General features: G+C 38.7%; 1 protein-coding gene across 18 annotated transcripts in view; it reads right to left on the reverse strand.

Moving 5' to 3' along the window:
• The window catches only part of RBFOX1 (RNA binding fox-1 homolog 1), a 1,091,692-nt gene that overhangs the window by 30,892 nt on the left and 1,044,827 nt on the right, over nucleotides 1–15,973 (reverse strand). For all 18 annotated transcript variants that reach the window (XM_085074907.1, XM_085074911.1, XM_085074910.1 and 15 more), the window contains 2 exons: nucleotides 14,603–14,735; nucleotides 6,604–6,643 (listed from right to left, as the gene is read on the reverse strand). In XM_085074907.1, coding sequence (XP_084931033.1) covers nucleotides 6,604–6,643; nucleotides 14,603–14,735 — 173 coding nt within the window. The remainder of the gene's footprint in view (nucleotides 1–6,603; nucleotides 6,644–14,602; nucleotides 14,736–15,973) is intronic.

The following is a 15,973-nucleotide window of genomic DNA, read 5'->3' on the forward strand; positions in this document are numbered from 1 at the left end:
CCCAGGCTTTGGATTGTCAACTTGTTTGAGGAACTTTCTGATTTTTTTCAAGTGCTCACACAGAGAACAGGACTTGGCCCCCTGGTCCTGGCCAGCTCCCTGCCAGCAGCAATTGTGTCACACGAGGAGAAAGGATTTCCTCATGCCCCACATGCCCTCTCCTTTGCTCCTCTGTGCACACACAGAGGAACTCAGACAAAACCCCTTCTCATTTCCAATCATTTGATTTTTACAAACCAAATAATGTCACCAGGGCAAGCTGAGCCAATAAACAGCGCGGCTGAGGAGATAAATCCAAACTGCACACTTGAGGTGGCCTCTGCCAAAGGGACAGAGGTGAGAGATGATACAACTTTATCTGTTCTCCTCTCTTGGTTTTTGAGGGCTAAATATGACATCTTTTTTTTCCCCTCTTTTTTTCCCTGATATGAGGAAGATGTTGACCTTGTTTTCATGATCCTGTCCCAGCTCTGTGTGGCACATCTGCAGCATTGGTTCTGCTCACCAGGGCATGCTGCTCCCTTGCTCACCCTGCTGTCCACTCCTAAAACCCCTGATGGAAATCTGAGAGCCACTCCAGCCCTGTATGGAATTGAGAGCAGCCACCATGAGCAGCTCCAACAGCAGGAAAATGGCTGTTCCCATCCCTACTGATCTGAAACCTGCTGGGCTCTCTGAGGATTGCTTTCCTTTCCTTTGTTTATCACCAAATTTGGTCACTCTGTGATGGCAAACCCTTTCTTGCTCCCTAAACGTAAGAGCTACATTCATTTTATGTTTTTATTTTGATTTGCTTTCAAAGAATTTCTGCTGAACAATAAAGCTCAATGCTGAACTTTATTAAGATGTTTTGGATTCAGCAATCAGTCTGACATTTATGAGAGCCCTGGCAAGAATGAGTATAAAGCAATACAAATAAAGAGATTGAAAGTATTGAATTTGCCTGAATTCTCTGGAGAACTAAAAAGCAGGATGTACTTGGCTATCAGGGAAAACCTAATTCCCTACCATCCCATGTCATGAATTCCTAATTTTAAAATCAACTATCATAAATTACACATGAAAATATGCTTAAGCAAAATATTTTTATGGGGGTTGTGTTCTGCAGTTTTGGTGGTGTACTAAGACTTCTCATTGTTTGACTTCAATTACTGCAGGTGATTTTTGATTACTGCAGGAAGAAAATACCTGGAGGGACACTTGACACTGGGAATTGGGGTGGGAATCTGTTTCAAAGCCCTGAACTCAACTTCTGTGACAAGTTCTACTTGACGATTTTTCTCTAATCTTGAACTTGGCTGATATCTTAGATGAAGAATACACCAGTGATCTTCACTACATATGCCATATGCATCTCTTGAGTAACGTTATAGAATTATCCTCATGCCTTAGATTACATTGCAAAATAAAATACTTAGAACAAAATTATGCAATAATTACATAAAAATAAATAACAATTTTCAGTTCCTATGTATTGGACATGTTTTAGGGATTTTTTTTTTCCCCCCTTAGCTTCACATTCAGGCAGAAAGTACCTGACTGTTATGTTTTGGATTATTACTATGAAAATTCTGCTGAAATAATAAATTCAGATACTCTAATAAAATGTCTATTGCCTTATCTGTGCTCCCATATTTGCTACTTTCAGAACAGTGACAAAACAGTGGTACAGCAGCTTCAGGAGTTGAAAAAATTCATAATAAATAGTGTCACTATCTGTGACTTTGTGACCAAATCTGGAAAACAAAACTCAATTGGTGGACTATTTTTGCCACTTGCACACCCAGAACCCATTTCCTCACAATTATTTGAGTGTCAGGATGATTTTACATGAGCCTACATTCAGCAGGGTGAGGCTTTGCCATCAGTGGTGTCACACCTGTGCTAACTCACTGCCATGCAAACACTGCTCTATAAAGAAACAGAAACGGAAGGACTTGAATGAGGAAGGAGGGATGGAAAGAAAGATGCAAGGAAGGAATTTAGACAAATTCTCCGGAGTGATTCATGAGAATTTTGCTCTCTATGTTTTATACATCTCGGTGGTTCAGGCAAACAGCAAGAGCTGTTTGGGATCTGTCAGAGATCAGTCACCGATTTTTATAGAGACATCTTTAGCAACTTTAGAAGGAAATCACACACATTTTGGATAAGATAGGATAAAATGGAAATGAACAGGAAATTAAATACAACTGAATTTTTAAATGAAGTGGGTATAGCTGCAGTAAGACTAATTTCCACACAAAACTTACCCAGACAGAATCTAGAGATTACAAAAACACATATACGTGTGTGCAGCTCCTCATAAAATAGCCAAATTACTTTTTTTGTGATCTCACATGTACTGACAGTCTTTACTGTAGACACACAATGTGACTCTAAATGATGACTATTTTTAAATTTTTTTTATTAGCTACATGTCTAATATTTCATCTGAATGCTGAGAGTTAATTCTCCTCAATTTATACTTCCTATACTTCCTTTCACTCAAGGATCTCAAAGTATTTTGTAAATATAAATTAATCAAGGTTCCAAACCTTCTAAAGGACTGAGAATTAGGCCTGCCTTATTAACAACAAATGGAAGAATGGTATTAAAAATGACATTAATTGCACCCAGAGATGGAGAGTATAGAAGCTGTCAGTTCCTTTTCCTCTACTCACATGCTATTGAGATTTAAACAGCATTTGTTCTGCCCACAGAGTAAAACTTTGGCTATCTAAAAAAAAAACCAAAAAACCAAAAAACAATCCACCACCAATTAGTGCTGGCTCAAATTCTGGGACAGGCCTATGTGAAAGGTTTGGGGTATTTGCACCAAATCCAACCACCAGGACTGGTCTGGTACCTTTGTGAATGTTTGGTTTATAGCACAAATAAAGATGAGATGAAAAGACATTTCATCCCTACACATGCAAACTTTTAAAAGGGAATCATGGAGTGTTCCAGCACACAGAGCAGTGGAAAGAACAGCCCACTGCTCCCTGGGGACCTTTTTTGCCCTTGGAAAAGTCATTTCTCCACTTGTAGCTGTGTTTCTGTGAGTCACAGGAAATGGCACACCCTTGCATTTGCAAAACACAAAAAATCCTTGGTTCTTGAAAATTCAGTGCTGTCTGCAAATCCTTGTTTTTCACATCAGAACAGTGCTTTTCAGGGGACCTGATGGCTTTGAGGGACTTCTAGCTGGGCTCAGGGGAATGTTGGTTAGATAATCACCTCTGCTCTTCCCCTGGGAAAGAAATCTATCCTCCATCCCTGATGCCATCCTGGCTTTGAGCTAAAGGTGGTGGCAATGGCTACTGGGAAATAGTCTCATTCCACACCCCTGACCACAAAAATCTGCCTTATTCTACTTGCCTAGTAGCTAAAAAAAAAAAAAAAAAAAAAAATTCTGAAACTTTAAAAGCTCTACATGTATATTTTACCATGGATTCTCTCCAGCTGCAGTATCCCAGAATCCTGGGGAGTTTAGAAATCCTTGCTCTGGGCAGTAAGGCTGACTAATGGCCATGGCTAAAGCATTACCCAAGGACTTCTGGAGCTGCTGGTGACAGGCTTTGGAAGGTTCTCGTGGTTCTGAGCCTTCCCACATTTTAGGTGAGGATTGATGACTGACATATTCTGAAAACATTCTTTATGACAATGGTAATAAAAAAAAATTTAAAAAAAAGGAACAGATTTAAGATAAAGCAGAGCAAAAGTGTAGAGCTATTATTCTAACTGCATATTTCTGAGACTGTTACTATTTTTTGCTTCATTTTGTGGAGTGTATTTTCTTATTTTCACAGGTGTCAATCTTCATCTAAGAACTTCTATATTTGCTGGCAGGCAACTTTAATTCTCTTTTAATGACTTTTTCTCTTAGTGAATCAATACTTAATTTTAAAAGGTCTTCCTTACTTCCTAATAATCTCCTTTATTTTTCCTACTCAAAGGCACATTTAAAAGGGAATTCAATAGCTCAGCTATTTCAGAAGGATTATTGCATTCCACACAGAATTATATGAAATATAGAATATATTATATTACATCTAGAATCACGGCTGTTGATTTTTCACTTTAGACTGTCCTTTCCACCTATTTTTATATTGGTAATCTCTCCTGTTCCACTGGTTAGTATTGAGCACCTCTGGATATTTGCAGTTCTTAGTTCACCCTGCACTTTTTGCCCAACCAGTATCTTCTTGTGTCTCCCCTCCTTCCTTTCCCCTAAATCTATGGTTTCTCTCACCATGTTGATCCCTAATTATGTAAAGAATAGCACAGTTCATATTGCTGCTGTTAATGTAACCAGAGCAGGATAAACCCACTCTGATTTACCCATTAATGCATATTTTTGATCTGGCTTCTCACCACTGTGTGCCTCTTGTTTTGCTTTCTGTGGTATTTCTAAGGTTCCTTTCTCTCCAATCTGCTATTAAGCCCCACATTGTTTAAATGTTTTTTCTCCTTTTTTCACAGAGCATTTGTCATTTCATAGAGCTTCAGCTTTGCACTTAAAATGAAAAGCTGAGTGGAACTATGTCATAAACAATTGGGATTTAATAAATAACTTGGTCTGCTGCAAACTGCTACACTGAGAACTAATACACTGTGAATTTTAAGGTTTCATTTGATTTATGCCAGTTCTTTCTATCTCTCTCTCCCTCCCCTGCAAATGCTTTATATGCAAGAATGCACAAATGTGAAGAAAAATTATTTATAAAGTAAAAAAGATTTGTATATTCTAAAGAAATTAAATTTCCAGGAGGGTGTTTTAATTCTGTCATCTGCTATAAAGACAAACATTCTGTTGCATTAAGAGAACTAGAAGATATGCAATCAGAAATACAAGGCTGCAAGTGAGTGAAAACCACTTGTTTTCTAGTTATTCCATTTTCTAATGCACACAGCTACTGCAGACAACAAAACTGAGGCTCTACTAGACATTAGTAATTTGTTCAGTATCTCTTTCACTGAAATCACCTTCCATTTGGAAAGAAAATATGAAGATCTGTGTGGGGCCACCTAAAAATAATATTGCCAATCAGCAAAGAGATTGCTGGCTTGCAGCAGCAGTTGAGTCCAAACCTACCAACTGCTCCAGCAGCACTGAGTTCCCACCTGACTGGGAACTCCCACTGAGCCCTCCTGAGAATGAAGTGTCGCTGCCCTGCTGATTTTTGGGTTGGTAAACACAGTAAAATGGATGTCAAACTCTTTTGACAGTTTGAAAGAACATGAAAATTGGAACGTGAAATTCCACATTGTAACATGTATTCTGTACAGCTCAAAAATTGGGCAGCAAAGTGTTTGGGTGAGATTAGAGCCACTTATTTGGCTTGAGAGGACTTTAACCCTCACTAATTTATTTTAAAGATGATTTTAAGCTGCACAAATGAATTTTCAGATAAGGATCAGAAATTTTCCACCTCCATAAGAAAAACAAAACATATTTCATCCATAAATTCAAATTGTTTTCCTTCTCTATATAAAACTTACTAACAAAAAAATCTGTTCCCTTGGGAATAGTTCTAGAAGATTGCTGATAATGAACACAAGGGATGTTTCCTAGCATTGCCTATTTAATTTTTAATACTCATACAAATTTCAACTCATCGTTCTCATTTTATCTCAACTGAGACAGTACAAGTAGGTTACAGAAAGTTGTCTGGTGAAACAAAGATGATACCTGTAATTTAGGACAAGATTGCCTTATTAAAATAAAAATAAAAGTAAAATGTTGCTTACTACCAGTGAAATGTTTTACATCTACCCATAAGGAATAAGAATTAATTATTTTAGAAGAGTGAAATTTAGCCTCAAGCCCCTGAAACCTCTTGCATCCTCAGACATATGGAGCCTCTTTGTATACATTTATGATAAGAAGTTGGTAGAAAAAAAAAAGTATGAAAATTGAAAAAAAAATTGTAAAAATATTATTTAAAATTAAATTGGTGAACAATTAGGTGCATAGATAATGATGGATACAGGACTATGAATCTTTCCTAATAACCAATCCACTTGTATTGTGAGCAGTCCCTACCCATGTCCTTTAAACTAAAATGAGTGGATTTTAGAAGTGCAGCTGGAATTCTACTCAGATTACAGACAATACATTGCCATATCTTAAATTTACTATGCCATTAAGCTCTGCTGTCACCATGGCACCTACAGATACCCAGTGCTGGCTGGATTTGGGAAACCTACATCTCTCCACAAAGCATTTTCATACTTCAAGTATTAACAATATTCAGCTTGCCTTGATTTTTTAATTTTTTTAAGAGCTTGTGGGGATTTGCAAAAGAATGTTTCTGCTTTGCTTTATTTTTTCTTTGAACTTCAATTAGGAAGGGAGACGCCCCTCCACACATGCACACACATTTTTCACATCTTTTTGCATTCATTCAGCATTTGATTGAAGAGTTAATTCAGCTCCACTGAACAATGATAGATGTAATGAACAGAAAGGTCTTCCAATGTGAGAGATATTCTTCTCAATTCTTTCTGACAGGCAAGGGATGGTAAATAGACAAAACAGAGTCAAGCTAGGCAGCAAACTTGTAAAAAGAATGACTCTGGTAATGTACAAGGACAGCATGCACATCAATGAATACTTACATAAATGTCTGCACCATAAAATCCATCCTGGTATACAACACTGCAAGGATGCACACACAAAGAAAAACATCCATATTAGTGCATTTCCACATGCAAATGCCACCAACCCCTGCACAGCTGAGGTTAGTGTCGCACAAGAACAGAGGGGAGGGGAGGAAGGCACTCTGCACATTGGTTAAGGAGGTTGGGAGTAATTATCAGCAGTGAACCTGTACCAAATACATCATCTTAGCAAGTGTGCCAAATGCTCAGTCAAAGGGAGGCAGAGCATGGCAGGATTGCAAAAGACTTTTGATAACATTTGGGGGCTTTTTTTCTTCCCCTTTTTTTAGTTTTTAAAAAACCACATATTGGCAGCATTGTCTTTGCCTAGTAAAATTTTGTCTTTGCCTAGTAAAATTTTCAGTGGGCCAATCCTACAATCAGTTTCAATACCTTAACAAAAAGCTAACTCTTCAAGTACTGCTTTATTCTCCTGCAATTATGCTGACCCTCTGAAATAAAGGGTTACTTCTCATTACTGCGATGGCAAACAAAACACAGCCTAAGGTGAAGAGGAGTGGCTGAAATAATTATGCTGGTGGTGTTCTACCCACTGGGTCAAACCTCAGCATTCAATGTACACAGAGGTGAGAGAATCCATAGGTACAGCATTGTTGGCTTGATGCACATTTCCAGCAGTGACAACAAGTCTGTTGAGAATTTCATGGTGTTACTCTTATGAAAAAAAAAATAACTTTCCCTCCTTGAGCATTTTACAGCTATGGCCAAAGTGCCAATGGTTCTGAGCTCCACTGGTTTTGGTTGGACACATTACTAATCCTCCTCTCTAAAAAACGTGGTAAGGTTGTTGTTACCACTTCACCCAGAGACTGACTCATTTCAGCTAAGATAAATCATCAGAGTAAACAGGGAAAGATTCTAAACCCTTCAGGATAAATGACACAGCATGACAAAGACAGCTTACATGATTACACTAAATAAAACTGGAACTGCACAACAGTGGCCTACCAATTACACCCATTAGGTAATTCCTGCAATTTTACATCCATTTGGCAGTTCTCCAACTAAAAATGTGTATTTCCACTATCAGAATCAACCCAAGCTGTTTCAAGAGCTAAATATGAGAGCACACAATAGGGTTTGTTTCCAACAATATTTTCAATTTAGGAATACTATTATCTCGGAATAATAGTTATTACCAAGTTGCTAGCCTAAGCCATTTTGCAATTCCAACAAGAATTTTCGTGTCAGAAATACAACTGATCTATTGAGGTCAGTGACCAAAACCCAGAGGGCTGAGCTGGAATGTGTCTCAGTCAGAATCACTTGAGAAAATCATAAATATGCACACATGCACACAGCAACATGGATAAAACCACACTGATGATAAAAGTTTGCTGTGGAATAATAATGGGTGAAAACTCCACTCCACTTAAATCAGTGTCTGCCATTTGTTTCAACAGCAGACACTGATCAGACCTTACTCATATATTTTTCTATTTATCATGTCTGCAAGAGCAAAATATGCAAAACCTGGTCTACTCTGGCAGCTTTCAGAGAGCTTGTTATTTACATTGCAGTGTACCTTCGCTTTGGTTTTGATATTCTGATTATTTTGAAACATTTTGTGTTTCTCACACCTGTTTGCATGTCAGAAATAAAGCATTCCACAGGACTGTGAGGTGGAACACACAATCAGGAACAGCATGGAAGGACTTGGATGAGATGACATACAAAGAATACTGAGTTGACTGCAGATGAAGGTCCCAAACCCACAACCCTTCATTCCTCAAATCCCTGTGCCACTCCTGCTGGGAGATGAGGCAGGAGTTGGGGAAGGTGATTTGGGCTCTACCTCTGTTTATAACCATCTAACTGCACTTCAGTAGGAAATAAATTGATTTTTCAAGTCAAGACAGTTTTGCCCATGATGGTCTTTGGGAAGAAATATCCCTGTCTTTATTTTAAGCCAAGAGCTTTTCCATCCTGCTCTCTGGAGGAGGGGTAATGAAAGCACAGCTGGGTGAGGGTCTGGCAGCCAACCCATCACTGTACATTAAAACATCCTACTCTCAATTACTATTAAACACTGCTATTCAGAAAATAATGTTTTTGAGAGAGTTTGTGTCAGAAAAGAACTTTTTTCTTCCTCCTCTTGGTGATCTGTGGATATATAGCAAAGATGAATAGGGGCTGATAAATTTTTCATTCCTAAGTGCAGCTGGTTGTAATCTTGGACAGGTTCATTCATCCACCTCAGTCTCCCTTCCAGTCATGTACAGACAGAAACTTATTTTGAGTTCTAATTATGAAACCACTCCATAAATACTATGCCAAAAAAATGTACCCATCACTAAAATAAGACACATGCAGAACTCCATCATTAAACATGGCCAATATTAAAATGAAGCGACAGAATCAGGCACATGAGTATAACAGTCCCAAGCAGGGCCTGCACTCCAAAAAGAAAAAAAACCAAAACCAGCTGATATTCTTATTTCCTCCCTATGATCTTGTATCATGATAGTGATATTCAATAAAAACCCTTCTGCTTCTCCTGAAGTTTGAAGAAAAGTAATTCTTCACACTTCCACAGATTCTTCAGAGAATATTTCCTCTACTCAGTGTCCTTGTCATTCACTGATTCCTGATCTAACCTTACCAGTGGAATCAAATGTATTTTCTCAGAGCCCCCCTCATCAGCAGGACAAAGTGTAAACCACCAAGAACTATGTTTTGCTCTTGTGCTTTTCCTTCCTTCAGTGTTTAATTTTCCAAGGGTAATTTGCTTGGCTTATCACCCCTTTTCTCTCTCTGAAGCTCTAGGCAGGAAACAAAGTATGTCTCGAGCATGGGAAGAGACTGAAGGCATCACTCAGAAACCCATCTTACTGCAGCTCCTTTTACACTTTATATCAAAATAATTATCTTGGTAGACAGGTAAATCTTATGCTCCTTGTAAAACAACCGTTTTCAAATAGCCACATCACTGAAATCTGAATTCCCCTACCCAAGGAATGGAGATGTTAATGTGCTTCCTGGAGGCATTAAAAAGAACAACAAATTTGGGGAGATTTATTCTGTTGTATTCTATTATTTTATTGTGCTAGGGAAAACTCAGAGAAGTGAGAAATCTTGATTTAATATGAAAATGTGCATAATATGTGGCAATCATTTCCTAAAATTATTTTTCTATAAATAGGAAACTGTTTCCTCATCAGGTGTTATCCATCTGACTTTCATGGGTTTAGCTCCTTTATTTAAGTCTCTGTGTCTTATAATCACTTTTTGTAACTATATTAACACAAAATCTTCAGTAGTTTAGATTCCACCTCGATAATATCCTGGGAGAACTACATCTGTCTTCATTATCATTTTTCTGTCCTCATCTTTCAAAAGGATTGAGTGGAATAATCTATCAATGACATGAAAAGACAGTCCCTGATTGCACAAAGCTGAGCTGAGGTTCCATGGCCCTCAGGCACACACACCCTGCCCAGGCAGCACAGCCAGCCCAAGGCACACCCAGGGCACAGAGGGAGGGATTTGAGAGAACAAGCAGGCAGCACAGCCCTGATCTCCTTCCTTGGCACAGCAATGGGGACAGCTCACCATCACCTCTCCAGCAGAAATAATGAAAAGCAGCTGACGAACAAAATTTCTCTGTTTTCTGAGAACTGTTTTCAGAAACAGTCACCCTCACTGTCCTGCACTGCCCAGCTCTTGCTCTGAAATCACCTTTTCCATGAAACATTTTCTATGAAGCCTTCATGAGACAAGTGATAGAGGAGATGCAGCTACAGCCTTACCTACAGCAAAGACTGAGAACTAAAGCAGCACTTTTCAACACTCTAAACACAACTGAAACTCTTGTAAGAGGCAGTTTCAACTTCTTAGAATGTTCTCTAATTCCAGTTTCTTGCCTTTCCAGTTTCAACATTTTCCGCCATGGACAAGTTGCATTATCTGCTTTGGGAAATTGACTGAGGACATTGCTGCAGAGAACAAAGCTGGCAGACATAAATCACTCACTGTGTGCTGGCAAAACCCAATTTTTGTTCCAACAATTGCACATATACACAGAGTCCAAAGGAAGATGAAGTTTATGTGCGCCAGAGTAAATAAATTGGGAAAAACCCATAACAACCAGAGTAGATGGAGTAGCTCATACTAATCATCCTTCCTTCTTAAATTCAGAAAGAGGGTTGGAAAATAAAGCTGTGTTTTCATTTTGAATCAGTTAGAAAGTAGCACTTGAAAATGTTTATTTTAAGAGGAAGAGTTTCTGAATAGTCTATGTTACTTCTCCTCCACACTCCCCACAAATTCGCAATTCTATTTAGGGTTGGGTTTGGGGTTTTTTTAAACTCTTCTATTCAAAGAGGAAAAAGCATATTGCTGTCTCCTGCTTTCCCAGGAAAGACAGCAGAGGTGGAGATACAGACTGAGAGCTAATTCTCCGTGAGCTTCATCAGAACTGAAACAAGCAGAGAGGAAATGTGAAGAGAAAGCCATCACACACCAAACTTGTGAAGAATTTAAGGCAAAGGATTGTGAAACAGAAAGGCTTCTTGTTGCTTTCACTACTCCTGCTATCTACTACTGCTCTACTACCAGATATACAGTGACACTGCATTTTCTTGACAACAGATTAAAAATCTCTTATTCCCCTCTGCTGCTGCACCAGGTTGAGGTTAAACTCTGTGTGCAGTGTAGACCTCCAAACTCTGAATTTCAGCATTCAGTCTTCTCACACAAACCAAGCTTTACTCCCCATTCCAGTGTCAGTGGCATTTTATGGCACATAAATTAATTATACATGGCTGTAGGTAAGCTGCACCTTCTCGTATTTCAAGGCAGTGGAGATGATACTGCAGAGGCTGAAAGGGAAGTACTTTCCATGAGCTAATAAACAAGATGCTATCTCGAGGAATTAGTGAAATGTCTCACTCTGAAGGAAAGGATCCATTAATAATTGGGGTAGTGCTATGTATCTCATGAAGAGTAATACCATTTTTAGATGACACATTTTAAAGCAGGTGCTGCTCTTTGATTTATGAGAAAACAATGGCCTTAAATACGATTATACCCAATGATTTCCCTCAGACCCTGTCTGCTGCTCCCCAGTCAGTGGGAGACACAGCAGAAGACAACTTTCAACAGGAACCACAGTAACTCATTCTGTCTTATGACCACAAGATCTGGAGGTTAGATCAAGATCTTAGGTTAATGAAATTAAAAAAAAAAAAAAAAAAAAAAGGTAGTTGCAAACTTCAGCTTTACATTTTGCAACTACATGTAGGTTTTTTCTTGAAAAGAAATACTTTTGTAACTGAACACTGATGGAATTTAATGTAAATTTATTATTAAAATTGTATCTGTCATTATAGAAAATAAGTGCCTATATTTTTTAGTGATTAAAAATACTTAAGTGTGAAACTGCTTGCTTGGCTGTAATGCTGGGCTCCTTCCTTGAGTGAAAAGTGAGAAATTGCCACTAAACTAATTGCAAAACAGCATTCAAAACTTTTTCCACTTTTCTTATCAACAACTTATATACCAAGTTGTTTGCTTCCTTCTCTAAGCTGATTAATTCTCTGTGATGTCTTTATTATCTGTAATTTTCCTTGACTTCTATTCACGTTGTGACCAAAAACCACATTCCTATAATTTATTTTCATTGACTAAGGGTTTTTTTTTTTTTTCTGATGGAAGTTCCTTATTGCTTCTTTGATGGGCCACAGTACAGAATAGGGGAGCAGAAAACAAAGTATGACACAGAAATTCCAAGTTACACTCTGATATCAGTGAAGATACCAACATGAGATCTAATTATTAAAGTAATTGTGGCAGAATGAAGCTTCATTACCCCAACTGTGGATCAGTGCAACAGAGATATGTACAACTCCTGTACTGATCCATGAATTACAAAAGTGGGCAATTCAGAAATCAGGGCCTTATTGCAAAGCACAGGTAGATGGACAAAATTAAATATCTGAACTAAGACCTACCTGAATTAAGACAAGGCTCAGGAATTGAAAACTTCTGTAGTCTCAAATTATGTTTTGTGGCAAGGTGAGCCCCAGATTAGCAAGGATTCCTCTCAGACAGCAGTATAATTACATAAGAATATACATGTGGTACACTTGGAAATGTAATTCTTTCTGCTGAGTCACTGTCCTAATTATAAAAATGTGTATACCACACACATCTACACATAGAGCACCCACATGTGGCCTCTTAAATTAAGGCAAATTTAAGTTACTTATTAGTCAGAAAGTACTTATTCATTTTGCAAACACTACCCAAAAAAGTATTGTCCAATTCAAAACTGTATCACACAGAGCTGGAAATTATTTTCTTCTATACCTCTATGACTTTGTATTTAACTAAGATGTGATGTTAATGACATCACGAAACTGAGTGGCCCACACTGTTATCTCACTACATACTGCACTCTGTGCTGAAATTAAGAATTTTTTTTAAACAAGGCAGAGATGGAGAGCCCACTTCCTTTAGCTGCAGTATCCATTTGGTAGCTGAGGAATTCTGATTGAAATCTGAATGTAGGGCATTCTAAACTTGCTTCCGTCATTGCCATGTGCAAACGTCTGGACTAAGAGTACGGCAACAGTAGGATAACTTCAGTGGGACACCATCCTTGCCCAGAGGTAACCCAGGCAAACTTCAGAAAAGACTGTCTTCCTCCAGTAGTGGCAATACTGTTTTGCTTATTAAACTACACAAAACACTCAAATAAAACAATACAATACACTTTTACAAAATAACCTGATTCTCGGGCATTATTTTTATACTAGTTTTTAGAACATCTTACTTCTCTGAGATAACAACTGCCCGTGGTGACAGAATGATCAAAGCGCCTGAAATATCCCTGAAAACTCAGCCCAAAGGCTGACTGAGGAGGTTGGCAAATTTGTCTGGGAAAAATGCTCCTTTTGGATTAATGGAACCAAGGAGGGACAGGAGCTGTGCTGGCAGCTTCTGCACAAGGGGACATCCCTAGTGGGAGCCAAGGAGCTGCTGAAAGGGATTTCAGTGAGGACAGAGAGATCACCTCTCCTCCCTGCCTGTGCCAACCCTTCCTGACCCCTTCCCAGGAACATCCAGCTGCTCCACAGAGAGCTAGTGGCAAATCAACTCCAAAATTTTATGATAAAATACTACGCTGGCCTGGGATCTGCTAAGTTTTCTGCTTTTCCAGATTTCCCAATTTCTTAACAAATGAAAATCTTTTGATAATGTTATGAGGGTTTTGAAGTATTACATGCAGCATGCAAAGCCTTCCTGCGTCAGCCTTTGCAGAGCTACAGGAGATTTTGTTTCTTCTTTCTTCCCCCCAAAAATATACATAAAACCCAAACAATCTTCTGAAATAAAGAAGATTCTATAGTTTCTAGAAATTAATACTATGAATTCCCCTTCTCAGTTCCTTAGTTTACTATTTAGTTTTAGCTAATGCAGGTCACTGACAGCGAATTCTTCAGGCATTACTTAAGCAAACATACTCAAAAACCATGGTCCTGAGGGAAGCATCCCAGATTCCTATCATGGCAAAGATGGCAAGCAGAAAAACTAAGCAAACTGCAATTTAAAAAAAAAATAAAAAAAAAAAAAAATAAAAATACAGCAGTAAGCCTTCAGGTCCAGAGACAACTTTCAGCAGGCGATTTGAAGAAAAAAAAGAAGTTAACTCGATCCAACCTCCTTAATAACCAGATGTTCGCATTCATCAAAAATATACCTTCAGCCGAAACAACCTCTCTGTTCCGGAGCGTTCCGTTTCTGGGAGCATTTACATAACAATATGTGACATCTGAAACGCTCAAGGCCACCGAGCATGGCAGTACAAATTACAGTCATTTTTCAAGCCGCTGTGCGAGGCGCTGGTGCCGGGCAGGCGCGACCCGGGAACAGCGCCCGGGATTGCGGGATCCACGCGGGATGGGATGGAAGAGAGGGAAGAGGAGCTCCTTACCCGCCGTAGGCTGGGATGGGAGGAGGGGGAGCTGCTGCTCGGAACGTGTTGTACACCGTGCGACCCCGGCCTCGTAGGTGGGCACCTCGGTAGGCGGCAGCTGCGGTGGCGGCGGGGTAGGGAAATCCTGGCACTGTGGAGGGAAAAAACACCCATTAATGCGCCATGGCCACGCTCTGGAGCAAGCAGCATGCTTGGGATTCTATTAGAGCTTGCCTGGAGCTGGACCAGGGAGTCGCCAAGGTCTTTTAACTCATCTTTTCACACAGAATCTCGGCAGCAAACTGGGAATTTGGATGGCGGTGTCATACATGGCTCTGAGTTTCGCAGAAGACACCGTTAGAAAGAATGTTGGCTGGTTCAGCCAACACTACTGCCAGGAGACTCCTGAGGTCCAAGTTCAGGCTCACATTTAGAATGTCAGAGATATTTGCATCGCATTTATTGGATCTGTCTGCTAAATCAGCCTTGCTTGGAGTGGGGGTGAGACATTAGTCACTTAGGTGACCTCAAGTCATCTAAATTATCCACTGATTCTGCCAATTGAAAACAGCTTTGTTCTTGTTCAAGAGCTGATTATTAACTGGCTCTTAACTATGTCATAACAGAAGGAAAGAGAAGTTTTTTCTCTCCATTTTCTTTGAGGTTGCACCATGTACATAACAGTACTTTTCACTCCTTTAAAAGCAAGAGTTGCATAGTTTAGAAACACATCTGAAGCTACACAATATTCAGACCAAATAGAAATAACTTAATCATATAACAAAGAAATTAACTCAGACACTTTTATATTGTCATTGCAACTAAGTGTGAACATTAATTACCATTCCATGTGAGACTCAAAATATTCTAATCAGAAATTGAACAGTAATACAGTATTAGAGCGTTTTGTTCTGTAAAACTTCTCTCTTGAGAAGCTCTGTAAAACTTCTTTCTTGATAACTTTTAAATTGAAAAAATAATAAAACCCCAAAACAACAAACAAAACTTCCCACTTTGCTATTTCTGCCAGTTTTTAAAGCAGTTTTGTTACTTCATTTCTCCTTTGTACATACATTGCGTGTCAATGTTTGAACAGGTATTTCTTGAATGAATTCATCAATGAGACAGATAAAATCAAATCCAGCTCTGTTGGCACTCAGGTTACATCAGATGTGCTTCACTGTGTTCAATTTTTTTCAGTATGTAGATAAAGAAATAAAACAACATATTGCTTAGCAAAGCCCTAATTAAAAGGAAGCAAATGGAAATACTGATGTAGAAAACACTTTTTCAAATCTGAAATATTAATTGATTTCAATCCTTATTTAGCATTGAATTTTAAAAGAAGCCTCAAGTTTGAAAAAAAAGAAAAATTTAAAAAATCACTGC

Source organism: Lichenostomus cassidix, chromosome 14 (genome assembly GCF_008360975.1).
Source record: "Lichenostomus cassidix isolate B80296 chromosome 14, HeHo_3.0, whole genome shotgun sequence".
Lineage (NCBI taxonomy): Eukaryota > Metazoa > Chordata > Aves > Passeriformes > Meliphagidae > Lichenostomus > Lichenostomus cassidix.